Source organism: Nematolebias whitei, chromosome 9, assembly GCF_014905685.2.
Source record: "Nematolebias whitei isolate Nwh7 chromosome 9, NemWhi1, whole genome shotgun sequence".
Lineage (NCBI taxonomy): Eukaryota > Metazoa > Chordata > Actinopteri > Cyprinodontiformes > Rivulidae > Nematolebias > Nematolebias whitei.
This window is the reverse complement of record NC_056506.1, coordinates 35532041-35550295: the sequence shown is the minus strand read 5'-3', so window position 1 is coordinate 35550295 and position 18255 is coordinate 35532041. Positions and strand designations below refer to the sequence as shown.

At 37.6% G+C, this 18255-nt stretch overlaps 1 protein-coding gene across 1 annotated transcript in view; it reads left to right on the top strand.

Annotated features, from left to right (window-relative positions):
* Positions 1-511: 511 nt before the first annotated feature.
* Positions 512-18255, top strand: part of LOC119414628 (semaphorin-6B) — a 26700-nt gene continuing 8956 nt past the window's right edge. The window contains exons 1-12 of the mRNA XM_037681730.1: positions 512-638; positions 1920-2031; positions 4832-4892; positions 5982-6044; positions 10352-10450; positions 10535-10625; positions 12335-12454; positions 15816-15904; positions 15998-16215; positions 16299-16430; positions 16598-16747; positions 16871-17047. Of these exons, the coding sequence (XP_037537658.1) occupies positions 515-638; positions 1920-2031; positions 4832-4892; positions 5982-6044; positions 10352-10450; positions 10535-10625; positions 12335-12454; positions 15816-15904; positions 15998-16215; positions 16299-16430; positions 16598-16747; positions 16871-17047 (1436 nt within the window). The 5' untranslated portion in view covers positions 512-514. The remainder of the gene's footprint in view (positions 639-1919; positions 2032-4831; positions 4893-5981; positions 6045-10351; positions 10451-10534; positions 10626-12334; positions 12455-15815; positions 15905-15997; positions 16216-16298; positions 16431-16597; positions 16748-16870; positions 17048-18255) is intronic.

Sequence of the window (18255 nt, the reverse complement as noted above, 5' to 3'; positions counted from 1 at the left end):
TAAAGTTACCAGTCAGCCTAACATGCATGTTGTGACTGCATTCAGTTTTTATTTGCAGTCACTGTCCCAACTGTTTTGGGTTATCCCGTGTTTTGGGATCTTTTTTTACTTCTTTTATCCAACTTACAGAAGTCATCTTTGTTTATTGTCTAATTACGTCAGTGTGCAGAATCACAGTTATTAGCAATAAAAACCATCACCACGTAAAGCGCGTTTGCAACACTGCTGTGTTGTTGTGCGACTGTGAGAATCCTCCTGGTTGACAAGAAGTGACATTTCTGACATCGCACCCCTGCAGCAGACAATAGAAATGCATTAGCCCCTTACTGAAGGCAGGTTTGTGGCAGCAGGCAGCAAATACAGCTGACATGTACACAGAGAGTCACAAACCTGTTGGTCACTTCATGTGCACTGAGAAAACTGTCAAAATGTCAATACAAACACACACTCTCACATATATAATGTGCTGCGCAGTGAAAAAATTCTCTCCCCTCTCTCTCTTTGTTAACAGTGCATGTGTGCTGCTGCTGCCATGGCAACTGTGGCTCCTCCCCTCGCATTTCTTCTCCTGCTGCTTCAGCTGGCTGATGGCTCATTCCCAGAGGAGCCTGGTCCTCTCAGCTACATCCCTGTAGAGGGTACGTGTCCTTCCCCTCTGTGTGCACGTTGGAGTGCACAGGCGTGTGTGCAGCAGTGATAAATGGCTCTGTGGTGGATGTGGAAATCAGAGGTCAAGGGTCAAAGCCTTGGTGAAGAGCTGCTTTGGAGCTACTGGAGCAATCAGATAAACGAGAGAACATTCCTTTTTTTACTACTATCAGTTTGTGAATGTGTGAAAGATGGCAGAAAAGAAAAGAAGACAGAAACCAATGGAGATAAGGGAAAATATTTTAATTCATTTTGGGAGCAGAAAGATTAAAAACGTGATGATTGTTTGGATGGGTATGACGAGATAAAAGATTGGATGATGTGAGGAGACATTCGTACAGCCAAGGCTGTGGGACATTTCTGTCTCCTGATGGAGTCCAGGCCTCTTCGTCAGTTTAGTTTATTTCACAAAACATTTCTGCAAAATGGTCACAAAGACCAGTTCGTCTTTGAGCTGCCTCAGCTCGTCCATAAATCACTAATCAAGCCGGTCACGGCCCAAAAAAAGGTGAGCTTTTAGAAATAAAACCAGTGTTGCAGAAACAAAAACGGCACGGAACAGAAATCAGCTGCGTTGACAAGAATAACTGTATATAAAAAGGACATTTTTCTCATATGATCTTCAAAATATGACAAAATAACCCAGTTTAGCTTTACTCTTGGAAGTTAACCAGTTTTTAAATTAAATGTAAAGTTGTCCATCATTATTAATCTTTTCCCTGTTACTTGTTTAGACTTTTATCTCTTTAACTCTTTGGTGGTCGCACCGACAGGATGTCAAAACCTGTTCACGGTTACAGTTACTGCTGTTTTACCTCGTTTGGTGAGACAAATGTGCATAAATGACAGGCTGATGTGCCTTTTTTAACTCCCCACGCTGCCTTGAACCATTTAGAAATTACACAGAGACAGAATGGTTCAGCTTGTTTGTTTGTTTTTGTTTTTTAATGAAAGTGGACTTTGAGATCACATTTATTGTATAGGCCTCGAACCAGGCCACGGTTTTTGTCACGATGAGGCTGCATGAATCAGCAGCAGCGAGAAGAGACTAAAAGGATAAAAGGGACTTAAAAGCCATCACTGCCTCTTGTGTTTGCCTTAACAAATGTACCTGGAATGATTGAAAATACTATAAAGTGAAGGTTAAAGAGCCTGAGTACATTCGGTAAAAATGGAAGGGATGGGCTGTCAGAGAGTCCTTGAGCCTGGCACACAGGTTCATTTTTAACAGTGTCGCTCACTCATTTCCATACATGTGTGTCATCTGACAGTGGTCAGGAGGTATCCAGTGTTCCTGGGCAGAGCTCATCGTTTGGCTCAGAGACAGGAGCTGCACATCCAGACGGTCCTCCAAGTCAACCGCACTCTTTACATAGGAGCCAGGTAACCAACAGCAACCGCCTCCAACTGTGTGTCATGACGTGTTCGCATGAATATGTGTTGGCTCGTCCATCTGCTGTCACTCTTCAAGGGACATTTGCAGTTTGTTCGAGTGATGATTTAGTCAGCGTTGCTTTTAAATGTCAAGTGAAAGCTCCGTGCTCACATTAATCTTTGAAAATGAGAATTGCCCCCCCCCCCCCCCCCCCCCCACAAATATGTGATCTATTGGATGAAACAATCCTATCACTTAAAAGTATTCAGCTTTATACGTCACAAATAATATTTGAGATTTTTTTCAGTATAGTTGAACAGTTTGCAGATGTAAACAGCCTTTAGAAGTCATGCAGCAAGTAGACATCCCCTAGTTGTTATAATTGAACCTATAGTTTCAGTCACACGTGTCAAAATCAAGGTCCGTGGACCAGAAATGGCCCTTTTTGAAGTTTCATCTGGCCTCCGAGATAGTTATGAATGTTTTGGATCTGGCTTACTCATTTGAGACAGACTGAGTCTGTATCAATCGTCAAAAGCACATTTAGTGCAGCGTTCTCCCTGCATTGCTTTGAAGCCAAAGAAATAAAGTTTGAATTTCACCATAATCTGTTTGATTTAGATTGTGAAATGGTGCCGATCAGACTCCTGCAGATGAACTAGCAGCTGAGGTCAGATGTCAAGCTGGATTGAGCTCATTTGCATCAGTGTGACATGATCTGTTTTAAATTCCTTCTTTTTAGGATTTTCTTATTTTAAAGTAGAATGTAAGTAGCTGTATGTTAACATTGTTATTGGGGACTTTTAGCTGATTCGATGTGCTCTTTTTATTGTGTATTAATAAGTTAGGTGTATTCTAAACTTTATATAAAAAAACATCATGGGAAAAGAAAGTAAGCTCTGGTTATATAGTTATTCGGTAAACATTGAATAAATCATCAGGAGAAGGCATAGAGGCTTAATCCATCTTTATTAATGTTGACCCTGTGGGTCACAAAACACCCGGTTGGTTGTCTCCAGATATCAAATTCATTTAAACAAGAATTCCTAATGGCATATTTTCAAAAGATAACAACAATAGTCATAAAAAGTGGTATAAAATGGGTTTAATCTGTTTTTGTTGTCATATTTGCTCAGGGCTTCCTAGAAAAAGAAAGCTTGTGATCTTAGGTGGACCTTATCTGAAATAAAGGTTCTATACATTTAAAATATATATATATATATTTAGTTACTTTTTAGCAGTGTTCCTGTAGCTTAAGCAAATATATTTGGGGTTGGAAGATTTTTGCATTAGTGCTGTATTTTTCAGACTATAAGGTGCACTTAAAATCCTTTAATTTTCTCAAAAATCGACATTGAGCCTTATAATCCGGTACATCTTATGTATTAATTCTGGTTGTGCTTACGGCCCTCGAACAGATAGGCTATTGTGAATGAGTTGAATAAAGTTTGACTTATCTGACTGCTTTGTTTCATCTAATGTGCCTTATAATCTGGTGTGCCTTATGTATGAAAGCAGACCCATTCATTGATATTGCGCCTTATAATCCAAAAAATATGGTATTTTCTGGGCTAGAAGCTAAAATGTTTGAGCGCTGCTGCTCCATGAAAATTATTGTTTTATTAACAGAACCTCAACAATGGAGCTGGAGCATTATTGATACCTTTGCATAATATTAAAAGTGTGTGTAGTTGCAAATAAAACAGTAAAATCAGCCAGAACAACTCAAAAACATAAAATAAAACTACACACAGACCGTGATGCTCCGGATTGTTTGCTGTTGTATTTGCAACTTAACATGCTGAATTTCCCAACTTCTTATGAGGTGAAATTAAACAAATGATCCCAAATGCAGACAATATTTGTAATATTTCATGACTGCTTTCATTTGTCTCACTCACTAATGAAGCCACTGATAAATAATCTGCTGCATCCACTGAATACATCAGAATCATTCCACAAATCAGAAGCCATTTCATGGGCCTGTCTTCAGAACATTTAATCAGAATAATGTCTGTCTGTGACTCATAACAAACAAGCAGATGGCACTGAGACATAAATGGCGTTTTGATTAATTTTTTTCAAATGGCAACATTATTTTCATTCAAGCATAAAGAACGCCACTGTTTTAAAAACACACACAAACCATACGATGACATTTGCAGTCGCTTCATTAGGTAAAAGCAGCAGAACTGTGTTTTTAAAGCAAATACTAATGAACTATAAAACATAAATTCTGTTTCTATACAGATATGCTTAATTTCTTTATAATGTGCCTTCAAGGAGCTAGAATGAATGCAAAAGCTTCTAAGGTCTGAAAAAAACTTTTAAAAATATTCAGAAACCTTGAAAATAATTGATAATTATTTTAGATTATGGCTTTGTGGAAACAAATGATTGATGGTTTAAAACTTTTGCATAATAAAATAAAGTTAGCTCTGCCTCTCTGACATTAGATTATTACCTATTAACAAGAACCAGTAAACAATGGAAAGAAAAGTTGAAAATGTGCTTCATTTGGAAATTTATTAAACATTCACGCAAACTGAGCATGGTAAAGACGGGCTTTTCTATCATTGTGGTCATGTTCTGTAATAAATAGCAATATCTAAGGAAATGTGAAGGGGTTGTGGTAACTTGGTGGTCAGTGCTGTAGTCTTGGAACCCTGAGGTTGCAGGTTCAATTACCTGAGGAAGGGTATCTAGTGTAAAACAATTGCCAAGTCTTTCATGCAAGTTCACGACCCCTGAGCAAATAGACAGCTGAAAGAAATGTATTAACTGTTTAATGAAATGTGTGTTTTGTAGAGATGACTTATACAGAGTGGAGCTGGACAACATGGTGGGAGAGGAGATGTTTTACAGCAAGGTATGACCCACTTTTATTGCAAACACGTGCACCTACACACAAACGCACACACTAATTAATAAAATGTTGACACACACGGAACTGTGGAGGGTGAAATGTGACCAAATCAAATAAATAAATACATCATGAAATAAATACAGTAAATAACACAATGAAATAATTAAATGTATTTTTTTATATAATTTCTTGAAAAAGACATTTAATTATTTCATGTCATTATTTTAAATGTACATTTATTTATTTAATGGGAATTTGAATTAATAAATTGTGTATTTAATAATTTAATTGTAAATTTAATGATTTAATGATGTATTAAATAATTAAATTCATTCATTTAATTAAATATTAAATCATACACTTAATTATTTAATGGGAGATACATTTAATTATTTAATGGGAGATTTATTGGTACATTTATTTATTACATGGTACATTTATTTATTCCATTGGGTAAATTTATTTACTTAATTGGACATTTAAATTAATTTATTTCATGATGTATTTATTTATTTAATTTAGTTTTTGAATTTGCTCTTTATCTAATTGGATATTTACATTAATTTATTTCATGGTGTATTTATTTATTTAGTTTTGTTATTTATTTAATTGGACAGTTACATTAATTTATTTAATTATATATTTTTATTTTTTATTTTGTTATTTATATAATTGAACATTTAAATTAATTTATTTAATATTGTACTTTTTATTTAATTTTGTTATTTATTTAATTGATCATTTACATTCATTTATTTAATTTTGTATTTATTTATTTAATTTTGTTATTTTTTAATTGGACACATTAATTTAATTCATGATGTATTTTTTATTTAATTTTGTTATTTATTTAATTGGACACACATTAATTTAATTCATGATGTAATTATTTATTGAATATAAATATTATTTATTAATTGGACATTTACATTAATTAATTTCATTATGTATTTATTTATTGAATTTTGTTATTTATTTAATTGGACATTTAAATTAATGTATTTCATCATGTATGCACTTATTTCATTTTTGTCACATTCCACCGTCCATACAGAACAACTACAGTAGTTCTGCCTTATTTCTGCTTTTCAGAAACGGACCTGGGAGTCCAATAAGAATGATATCCGAGTGTGTCGGATGAAGGGCAAACATGAGGTGAAATACAAAACACACTAAGATCCACTCATGCAAACAGCATCGCACACACAAACATAATCAACAGCTGTTTCAGATCTATTTTTCTGGAGCCGCACCTGCATACGGAGCTCACACCAATTAGCTCTTGTTGATCCATAATCAGCAAATCATCTAATCAAGCTAATGCAGTCAAATGTTACTGGAAAAGCATTTATTTTGTACACATGAATTAGATCGGCTTTTTAAAATGTGGACATAATGATAATGTTGGACATTTACGTGATTATATAAAGCCCAAGTTGAAAAAGTTTTATTAGCTGAGCAAATATAGGGATTATGGGCTGCAGGCCTAAAGTGGCAAAATGCAATTTGAGTGGGACTTTTCAAAAAAATGTATAAAAGTTAAATGGAAATTTCATAGTATTATACTTGAGAAGAGTTTAGTGACACTGCCTCAGGAAGGGAAGAGTTATTGAAGACAGGTGAGAAAGGAAGGTAATAGTGAGATGTGTGGAGGTGGAGGAAATATAAAAAAGAGAGGGCAGCCGGTCGGTGGTGGGAACTCAGATGAAAGAAGAGACGATGTAGGAGGGAATAAAAGCAGAATTCAAGTTGTGATAAAACTGGAACAAAGACAAGAGAAGGATTATCTCAAGGTGGAGACTAAAGACAGAAAAGTGACTCATGTTGGATAACTCAGAAAATGTGAGCTAATTTTAAAACTTAGAGTAAACCGGATTAAAAACATAACTGAATCACCTAGTTTATACAACGGATGTAAAATAATATAGACGGTCAGCTCCATGCTGATCTGTAACACGTAGGGGAGTTCGCATTATCTTTTCTGATCCTCCATATCGATATTGAATGTCAGCATGACAGTACAGAATCATTTTGAAATGTTCAACACATTTAAAAGAAAGATAAAACTGTTAACAATGTGCTTTTTTATGTGATGAAAGATGCATTATGTATCAGTTCAAGGAAAAAAAAAAAAATTCAAACCAGTAGAGTCAGACTGTGCAAGTGAGCAAGAAGGAGCAATAATGATATTAAAGGTGTATAAATTAAAAACTAAAATGTAATTTTATATGCTTGACAGCGCATAATTTATACAGTATTTAGGGTCATTATAAACTGAGATGCTTAAGAAGTAAAACACCAACTTGACATTTTATTCTGACCCTCACGACTTTTAAAAGTGGTTCAGATCTGCTGCAGCTCCAGCTCAGCATAAAATAAACTGTTGTTCTATTATTTGCTTTTGATGCTTCTATTGATGCCGCACTAGTTGTAAAGCAGAAATAGGGAATCAAAACTTATTTGCATTTGATTTTTGCTTTTACTAATAACTGCAAGTTGTTATCAGAAGTTAAACTTTAGAAAGACATGACTGAATAATGATCTGCAGACTTTTGTTAAAAGTTTTTATTTTTGAAATGTAACTTATTAGAGCTGATAGTTTTTTTTTATCAGTCTTTTTATTGATTTTTTTTTTTCTTTTCAGAACCCTCACACATACAAAAAGAAAAAAAATACATACAACAAAATCCCCTCGCACACCTGATCAGCCACACAGACGTGGACACATCAGACAGGCACTGACATACTCTCAACATAGGACATAAATGGCTGCCATGTGTCCCAAAATCTCTCAACAGAACCTTTCAGAGTATCTGATCTTTTCCAGATGAACATGACATGACTTCTCTTATCCTGTGTTCAAATGCTGGGGATGCAGATCTTTCCATCTGCATAAAATAAGTCTCCTGGCTAGAAGAGAGCCAAAAGCAATCTTATTCCTCTAGCACTTGCAGATGCAGGACTCATCCACAGGGGCCACCCCAAACAGTGAGATGAATGGAGACGGGTGCACAGTTTCCCCACATATTCCAGAGAAAGTATCAAAAATAGATTGCCAACAGCTCTGTAGCTTTGGACAAGTCCAGCATGTGTGTAAGAGCATAGCTGGAGTTTGTTTACAGCGGTTACATGCAGGATCCAGGTTGGCTTTGATCTTGGACAGCTTGTCTTTGGACCACTGCAGTTGGTGCACCACCTTGAATTGAATTACAACATGTCTCCGACAGACTGAGGATGAATAAATGTTCTGAGCTGTTAGTTTTTGGCTGAAATTTTAATTCCCAATTTTTCACAGACTGCACCATTAGTGCATTAATGAAAGTCAAAATAATGAAAATAAACTGATACAATTCTTGAAAAATTGCTCCATAGAGGAAGATTTTAACATTCTCATTTAAAAAAAAAAAGAAAAACTGGAATGTGTCAGAGAAGCTCATGATTTATGGAGCTGATATGAAAGAGGAACTCATTGTGACCTAAACTTGAATATTAAGCTGCTGGCTCGTGGTTTCTTGACTTCATTGTGTCATTTATCTCTGGTGTGATATTTTAATAACTCGGGTCAACTCATCACATGACTCAACATGATTACTGATAAATGATAGATCAGTACAAACTATCTATGATCGAAATGCAGACAATCTAAATGTAAAACTGCCAATCAAGGATTTTTCTAACAGTTTGTTCAATGTGAGGCTGATGAATAAAAGAGGTGATAGCACGCCACAGAGTTGCGTGCTATCACCTCTTTTATTCTCTATATACACAAATGAGTCGCAACATAACAGTAATGATTTTACATTAATTAAATATGCTGATGATAAGGCCCTAGTTGCTGGTCTGAAAGACACCAACAGTCCCTCCTACTCCCAGTTCATAGATCAGCTCTTTGCCTGGTTTGATGACGGTTTATTGGCCCTCAATGTCAGTAAAACCAAGGAACTTTGGTTGGGTGGTAGGTGGGGATCAAACAGCACCAGACCTGTATTCAGACCTTCTGTGATAGAAGGGCAGGAAGTAGAGCAGGTGACTGATTTAAAATACCTTGCAACAATAATTGACAACAAGTTGATCTTTGAGCCCAACACTGACTATATTTACAAAAAAGCCAGACAGATTCTCCACCTTCTGTATAAGCTAAGGAGCTTTGATGCAAGCAAAATTACTTCGTAGTTGGTGTACAGGTCACTGGTTGAAAGTGTTTCATTTAATATTGTCTCATGGTATGGGAACCTCCTAGCCAGAGACAGGAACAAGTTGTCCCGGGTGGTCAAACAAGGTAACAAAGCCATTGGTCATCAACAAATGGCACTTACAGACATGTACAGTCAGGTTCTGGAAAAAAAAGTCAATCCAGGTTTACGATGACCCAACTCATCCACTGCAACCATTATTCGGGTTAGCAAAGCTTTTAAAAGTTTTATGACATTTTTAACTTGTGTTGTTTTTTTTTTTTATAAGCCAGATGTCAAAGACAAATCTCCATTTTGCTGAATGTTATGGACAATAAAGTGATATTGTATTGAAATGATAATTGGCTTGGTGAAGTAATGAAAACCATTAGACTGAGTCCTGGAGGCTTACTGGGTGCAATCTGTGCCTGGAAACCATTTTCAAATCAAGGAAGATGTGATCTGATATGTCCAGAAGCTGCAAAATGCAGATGCGAGAAAAGACTTTCTCCAACTGCAGTCCCAAAAGAACAGATGCAAAAGTCAAGTTGTGTACTAAAGACTGGAGACAAAAAAGGGAAAACACAAACAAATCAGGGCTATAAAGCAGGATGATTCAACTGGTGGCCCGGGGGCCAAATCAGGCCCACCAATGAACTCAGTTCGGCCCACCAATGGTTTCATTTTTAAATAAAACTAGATTTTAACTCATAAAACAAACTTATTCAATGACAATAACTGCTGGATGTGCGGCCCCTGAGTTCATTGCTTTCAGTAACTGTGGCCCCCTGAGCAATTTAGTTGAATTTCCCTGCTATAAAGGTTTCTAAATGTTATAAAAGCTCCGCACACGTATGGAACAAAGAGCAACAGAATAAGACCATCCAAAAGAGGAGAAATAAAACTCAAGGACAGAAAATTAAAGAGGACAAAAGTCACTACGGAGAAGATGCTTCAAAATAAAATGAGATTTATAAAAACAAAGCAAAACTAAATTAAAACCTGACACACTGACTTTATGATGATCAAGCTTTATGTGTAACAATCAACCGGTCCAGCTTAGTTTGGATTTAAGGCATCCGAATTTCATATCAGTAATATTTCTAACAGTAGCAGCACATTAGGCCATTAGATACACAGGTGAGCTGTGAAGACAGAGTTTGCTGATATAAACATTTTACCTTGTGCAAAAATACAGCTTCTTCAAAAGAAGATATTAATTTCATGAAAAGTATTAAACGTGAACGTCCTCTCCATTTGTTTTGTAATCTATTGTCCCTTTTCCAACAGGGAGAGTGTCGGAATTTCATCAAGGTGCTGCTCAGGCAACATGGAGGCCTGTTTGTCTGTGGAACAAATGCCTTCAACCCTCTGTGTGCCAACTACACTGTTAGTATTTGTCTATATGTAACACCACGACTTGCTGTACGTCTGCTGTTTGGTTTGAGTTTTACCACTCTGCTCTTATTGCAGCGGGACTCTCTAGAGATGGTCGGCGAGCCCATCAGTGGAATGGCACGATGCCCGTATGACCCACGACATGCCAATGTGGCATTGTTTGCAGGTGGGATGCTGGCTTTCTATTCTAAAGATAACACACACACAAATGGAAATATAAGCAGAATGTAATTATTTGTTCATCTCATAGACTCTTTTTTTTTAACAATGAAGTAAACACACAGATGTTTAGAAGTTGTTCAATTTTTAGGGGAAATGAGATCTTTTGGAATTTTGTGGCAGCAGCACCTCTTGAAAAAGTTGGAACAAAACAATAAAAAGGCCGTAAACTTAAATGAGAAACAGCTGGAGGAGAACACTACAGTTCATGCTCAATAATCCAGGTAAAAGGAAAAATAATCCATGAAGGAGCTCTCCTCTGACGGAAAATATCCAAGGTAAATTTTCAAGTCTAAAAAAAAAAAACATAGTCATTATAATAATAAATAAATAAAAAAACTAGTCAAAATGCTTACCTCTTTTCAAAAGTATGCTTCAGCAGATTAAATCTTAGCTGTGGGGCGGCTGCTGATGTGGAGACAAGTCGAGCTGAGGTTGGTCCAACGTGTGCAACAAAATAACGTGCACAGCCAAGAATGCTCTCCTGCAAGCTGTGCTCACAAAATTAGTTGTCACAACTATTTCACAACTAATTAGTCACAATTAGTTGGCAGCAAGTCAGGAGAATGTATTAAAAAGTTGAATGTTTCACATAATCCACAATTTCTGGTTAAAGCTCTATCATGTAAAGAAGAAGAAATATGAACGCCCTTCAGAAAGGCCTGTTATCAGCACATAGTTCAAAAGCCTGCCTCTCTGATGGTATGGAGGTGCATTAATGCCTGGCTAAGTAAAGGGCAGCTTGCACATCTGGAATAGCACTATTAATGTAGATATGCTACCATCCAGTTGTTGTCTTTTAAAGGGGAGGTCTTGCATATTTCAGCAAGGCAATGCTAAACCACATGAAGTATTTATTAAGCAGCATGAGTCTGGGTTCTGAGCTGGCCTCCTTACAGTCCAGACCTCTCTCCTGTTGAAAACATTTGACTCATTATGAAATGAGAACCTGAGCAAAGAAGAGGACTGTCAAACAGCTAGACTCTTTGCTGAAAAGCTAAACATTTTTTTAGTTTAAAACATTTGATATATTTGTTATGTTCTACAGTGAGGCGGCACGGTGGCGCAGTTGGTAGAGCTGTTGCCCCCTCAGCAAGAAGGTCGCCGGTTCAAATCCTGGCTGGGGGCCATTCTTGGTGGAGTTTGCATGTTCTCTCCGTGCACATGTGGGTTTTCTCTGGGTACTCCGGTTTTCTCCCACAGACCAAAAACATGCACGCTAGACTGATTGGTAACTCTAAATTGTCCCTAGGTGTGAGTGAGAGAGTGAAGAGTCTCGCTTGTTGGGCGCCAGTGACCCCCGTGACCCGAAAAGGAAGAAGCATGCAAAGATAATGAATGGATGGGTGTTCCAAAGTGAATCAAATATGGGTTTTGAGATTTGTACGCCATTGCATTCTGTTTTTATTTTCACTTTATGTTTCACAAATTGTGAGTTGTAGTGTTGCAGCAGATATCTGACTGAGTTTTCACATCTGGACTTTGAAACATCTGCAGTTATAAGTTTATCTTTACACATGATTAATAGTCAGACCTCTGGCTGCATCACTTGTTTGGTTTTAATCTTTCTGACCTTGTGCTATCTCTGTGTCTTCCCCCTCTTCTTCCTAATCTTCTCCCTCCGTGCATCTCTCTCTCTCTCTCTCTCTCTTCTAGATGGAAGTCTTTTTACCGGCACAGTGACAGATTTCCTGGCCATCGATGCAGTGATCTATCGCAGCCTCGGCGACAGCCCTGCGCTCCGCACAGTCAAGCATGACTCCAAATGGTTCAGAGGTACTTCTTGAAACTATAAAAGTAACCAAGAAACCTTCAACAGAATAACCCACACGCAACTAAAAAAAACTGAATCCTTTTGTCTACAATTAGTGGCTTTTATATATAAGGAAGACTGTTTTTGTTGGGCTAAATAATGTGCTCCATTCAGCAGAAGCAGACATGATTAGGCCTTCCTTTAATAGAGCTTTTCTAACAGGAGCACGTTCAGACAGAATGATGCATTCAGGTTCATCAGAATCTCTGCAGACTCAAAGTTTTCAGTCTGTGATTGAACCAAAAGGCCTTGGGCAAATAACAAGCCCCGGCAAGTCAACACTGGACCAGAGCAAGATGAATAAATGATTAAATTATCTGTTGTTCGTTTTGATTAATTAAACAGGACATAAATGTTTAATAAGAGAGTTCTGTGGACAGAAGGTTTCACGTTGGTGTTGGGCTTATTACAGAGCCATTTGAGGTACTCTAGGAGTTACGTTAGTCTCCCCCTCCCAGCTCTTCATTACTGCCCACAGCCGAAGGCAAAAGGGAGATAAAGATTTTACCCATTTCTTTGTGTGTGTGTGTGTGTGTGTGTGTGTGTTGGGGGGGTACTGTTAGCAGAAGATCTTATGAACCAGTCATCATATTTGAATGAAACTTTCAGAAAGTAATTACTGGATGATAATCAACAGCTGATTGGGTTTTGAAGTCAATCCCATTCAAGATGGCTGGCACTGCTAAGCAATCTCAGCAAACACATAAACGGCTATGACTCAGTCAGTTTTACAGAAATTGAGCTCAAATTTGTCGTGTTAGTAGCTGAGGCTTATTTCCAGCGCATACTGTGAAATCCGATAGAGTGAGATCCGTTTTAAAACTTTGCCGTTAATATTTTAGAGTCAACTATGTATGTTAGTAAAATATTCCATGGAACACGCGTTAGGTATTAACAAATATTTTACGCAACAGTCATTGTATTTAGAGCAACAACTGATTACAATTTTTAGTCACCCCAATTTAATATGGCTGCCACAACCAACTGTAATTACAAAAATAAAAATGGCTATAACTCAGCTTAATTTAAAAATAACTAGAGAAACTGCATTTCCTGGGAAAATGCAGTGTAAATGCTTATTGCAGAAGAACTTGCGTTAAAACAGCTGCAATTAGCTCAAAACGTTGCTGAAATGTAGCTGAAATGCAAGAACAAGTTTAAATTAGCAGAAGAGAGCAGAAAGAACATGTTTGCTTTATTGGGTTAAAATAAGCAGAAATTAGCACAAAAATGGAGAAACTAGCTAAACAAAGCTGAAATTAGCTAAATAAAGCTGAAAAAGACTGAAACTGCAGAAAGAAGCTTAAATTACCAGAAGGAAGTGGAGCGAGTACATTTTTGCTGAATTGGGGTGAAAAAGATTGAAATGAGTGGGGAAAAAGTGGACTTAGTTGAAAAAGCTAAAATTAGCATAAAAACAGCTAACTGAAATAACCAACAAAGCTGAAGCTAGCATAAATAAATGAGATAAGATAACAGGGACATAACAAGCTGAAATGAGTAGAAAGAAGTTAGAAGAAGCACAAATATTTTGTAGTTAGCAGAAAGAAGCTGAAAGGAGCACAGAACAGCTGAAAAAACAGCTGAAAGTAGCAGAAAAAAAGTTTAAAATTGCACAATGAAACTGAAAGAAGCTGAACCAGAACAAAATATGAAAGGAGCAGAAAAAGGTTGTAAACAGATCTAAAGATTTGAAGGATGTAAAAGGAGCTCAATTCATTTTCAGTCAGAAAAAAAAAGGCAGAAAATGCTAAATATTTCAAAAAGCTAAAGTTACACCAATACTAAAAGTCATAGCAGGATTGTCCTGAATGAGCTGAATGTTTTGATATAAGGTTTGGTAAAATAGCTGAAAACTGCGGGAGGAAAAACGAGCTGAAAAACTTATGACAGAAAAATAGATCACAGTATTGTGAGTGATTCATGAGCATTCACACTATGAGTTAATATTTGTGTGTAAGTAGCTGAGCATCATGCCAAACATAAATACAGAGTAGTAAACATTTTGTAAAATCTTTGCTTAAATCAACCTTTATTTATACAGGTAAATCCCATTGAGCCTCGAGGACTCATTTACAAGAGAGACCTGATTAAAACATTGACATTAACTGTTGACTTTAACCTTGTTGGCCTGTCAGCAAAATGTCTGATGAACCACAACATGGATCTTAAAGAAACTTTCACAAGTTAATCATTGGATGCAGGGCCGGCCCAAGGCATAAGCAAACTAAGCGACTGCTTAGGGCCACGGGGCCACCAGGGGACCCCCTAAGTGGAATTGACCCTAAGTGGAATAGATTTTTTTTTGTATGATTTCTATGATTCTATTACATACAATTTCATTATAAAGGTGTGATTTTTTTTTTTTTTTTTACAATAATATTTTTAATTTTTTTTTTTTTATATATATAATAATACAGCATGTGTCAAACTGTGGACCAATGTGGGCCAAATCCGGCCCGCCATAACCATTTATGTGGCTCTCTACTCCCTAGAGGGCCACAGAAACAGAACTTCAAGATAACATTTGTGTGCATCAACATTATCAGTCAAATCAAATCAGTTTTTATGTTTATAATGCCAAATTACTCAAACATAAAATATTAAATTTTTAGAATTTTTAGTCATCAAATGCAGATAAAGTTATATTTTACTAGTTTGTTTATAGGTAGTTTGTATCAATGCATTCTGCCATGAGGACATTCATGAGCTTGATGTGGCCCAAAATGAAAATGAGTTTGCCACCCCTGCACTAGATGATGTGCACATATAGGATACTGTGAACAAGCTGTCAGAATTGCAATGAGTTTATGTTAGTTGGGTGAATGATCTGCTCTGACCGTTGATGGCAGTAAATCACATTATTAGCAGATATAGAGGGACCCAAACCTAATTTTGCTTGGGCCAGCCCTGATTGGATGTATTTCTACAACTGATCACTTATTGAACCAACATGGTTCAATATGGCCGTCACAGCTACGTGATCCTTGAAAACACAAAAATAGATAGAACTCAGCCAATTTTACAGTTTTGAGAGAAAATTCAAGGTAGTGGCAGCTAAGAGTTGTCCTCAACATTTTCTCTGACCATCAATATACTGGGATCTTGCAGTGGGAACCCACTGCAAAATTTCCCAACAACATAATTTAAAGGTTTGAGGTAAAGCAGCTGTAACTCTGCTGTTTCTCATTATAAACTGATTTTAGTTTAAATGGCACTAAGGGGTGGATGATATTCATTCCCTAAAGGAATTCTAGGCCTTTACTTTTGACTGTTTTTAAGACCGTGCGTTCCCTCACAGTGTTGTCTCTTTTTGTTTTACAGAGCCCTACTTTGTAAGCGCCATGGAGTGGGGGCCTCATATTTATTTCTTCTTCAGAGAAATGGCGATGGAGTTTCATCACCTAGAAAAGGTCCACTTCTTGTTGTTTTAATTGCCTCCTTGTTTTCCCTCTGCAGTCCTTCAGGTTTTATATCATAATCCATTTTTTTTTTTTTTACCCCAGGTGATGGTATCTCGTGTGGCGCGCGTCTGTAAATCAGACCTGGGCGGCTCTCAGCGCGTCCTCGAGAAACAATGGACTACGTTTCTAAAAGCTCGGCTCAACTGCTCCATCCCGGGAGACTCACACTTTTACTTCAACCTCCTGCATGCCACAAGTGACATCATCCACATGCAGGGACGAGACGTCATCCTGGGTCTCTTCTCTACACCCCCAAACAGGTACCAGAACACTCAGAGAATACACACAAACTAAAAAATGACATTATACTGATACCCTTTTCCCTCCTGCTTTCCACCGGCAGCATCCCTGGTTCTGCAGTTTGTGTGTTTGACATGCAGCAGCTCGCTCATGTTTTTGAGGGCCGGTTTAAAGAGCAAAAGTCCCCCGAGTCCATTTGGACACCTGTTCCAGACGAGGCAGTGCCTAAACCAAGGTACGTGTGTGTGAGAAAATAATAAAATTAGCAGAATACTGCAGCGCTGCTGTCCCGAGCATCTGTCCCGCTGATACTGTCAACCCCACAGATCCCGCCAGCCTCCAGGAGATAAATAAGATAATCTTATCGCTTTCATTTTCTCTTGCTCCTCCTCATGTCTGCAGGCCGGGAGGATGCGCCGTGCAGGGATCGAGATTTAGCACCTCGACCACACTGCCTGACGAGGTGCTGAACTTTGTGAAGACCCACCCTCTCATGGATGAAACTGTCCCACTGCTGGGACATAGACCCTGGGTGGTCAAGACAATGGGAAGGTACACAAAACACTTTTTTTCTGTTTCCTTGCATGCAAAACTGCTGAAACTATGCATCACTGCCTGTTTATAATGCAGGAAGTGCAGTTGACGGATCTAATTTATCAACTTGTGTGATCATAGGTACCAGCTGACAGCCATGGTGGTAGACACAGAAGCAGGACCCTACAAGAACTGTACAGTCTTGTTCCTGGGCTCCACCCGTGGGACCATCCTCAAGTTCCTAATGACTCCTAGTGGAGATTCAGTCTCTCACAGCAGCGTGTTCCTGGAGGAGGTGGAGGGATTCAATCCAGAGAAGTGAGTTCAAATCAAATCTTGGCATAATGCTTCAAATACCGAGCCCGGCTGCACCTGCTTCCACCTGTGCTCACACTTATGAAGTCTCTTGAGTTACACTTACTGATAACCAGTGTTTTTTTTATAAATACAACTCAGAGTGAAACTCTTTTCACTTTGCAACTACCTTATTCATCGCAGGTTCCTTATATCGTATTAAGACCTTTCTCTGAGCTGCAGCAGCCTCGGTGAAGAGTTACAGGATTTATACTCATTGAACTCTGTTGAGCGTCAGTGTGAGCGGAGCAGGATGTTAGAGCAAAGCCTGTCAATCACTCATGCAACAAACCAATAATCTGTCCACTCACGTCAAGTCAGCACCCGGAATAACGGGATTACCAAAATGCCTCCATCAGAGCGGTTGTGTGCAAAGACGTTTTTAACAGAAAGACGATCATTTTACAAAGAAAAAGGGATCATTCATTTTACTTTGTCATATAGAAGAATTGTGTTGTAATTTATTTGTACATATTTTGTATAAAACTAGCACTTCAGACTTAGAAAACAATGGAAGTTTCAGTTAGAAAAGTGACTGAAAATAAACTAAAGAATGAATGAAAAAGTTCAAATTTGACCCTAAAAATGTCTATTTGAGCTGTTTTATCAGTATGTTCCAAACAATGTGAGAAAACACAAGTCTTGTAAAAGTCTTAAATCCTTTTATGACTTTTGCTTTTATCATTGAGCTTGTCTCTTTTGAAATGCCATTTTTTTTATTCTTCCTGTTTTTATTCTAGTTGTTTTTTTTTTTATCTTAAATGACATTACTCTACCTCTGCTTGTACACTGTTCCTTGTCATACTTACCTGCTATGTGTTTTTGCGTCAACACCGTTTGAATGTGTTTTCAGAGCGTCTTACGGTGAAAAAGTGTACCTAATTTTCTACATGTCAGCAAACTAAGAAAATATGTAAAAGCAGAAACGCATCACTTTATAAAACTACATTTGCTTCAACTTAAAAATGTGAATTAAAAAGGGGTGCCTGGTTAAGTCAAAAGTGACACCTTTATACACACATATATACCATATGTATGTATGTGTGTGTGTGTGTGTGTGTGTGTGTGTGTGTGTGTGTGTGTGTGTGTGTGTGTGTGTGTGTGTGTGTGTGTGTGTGTGTGTGTGTGTGTGTGTGTGTGTGTGTGTGTGTGTGTGTGTGTGTGTGTGTGTT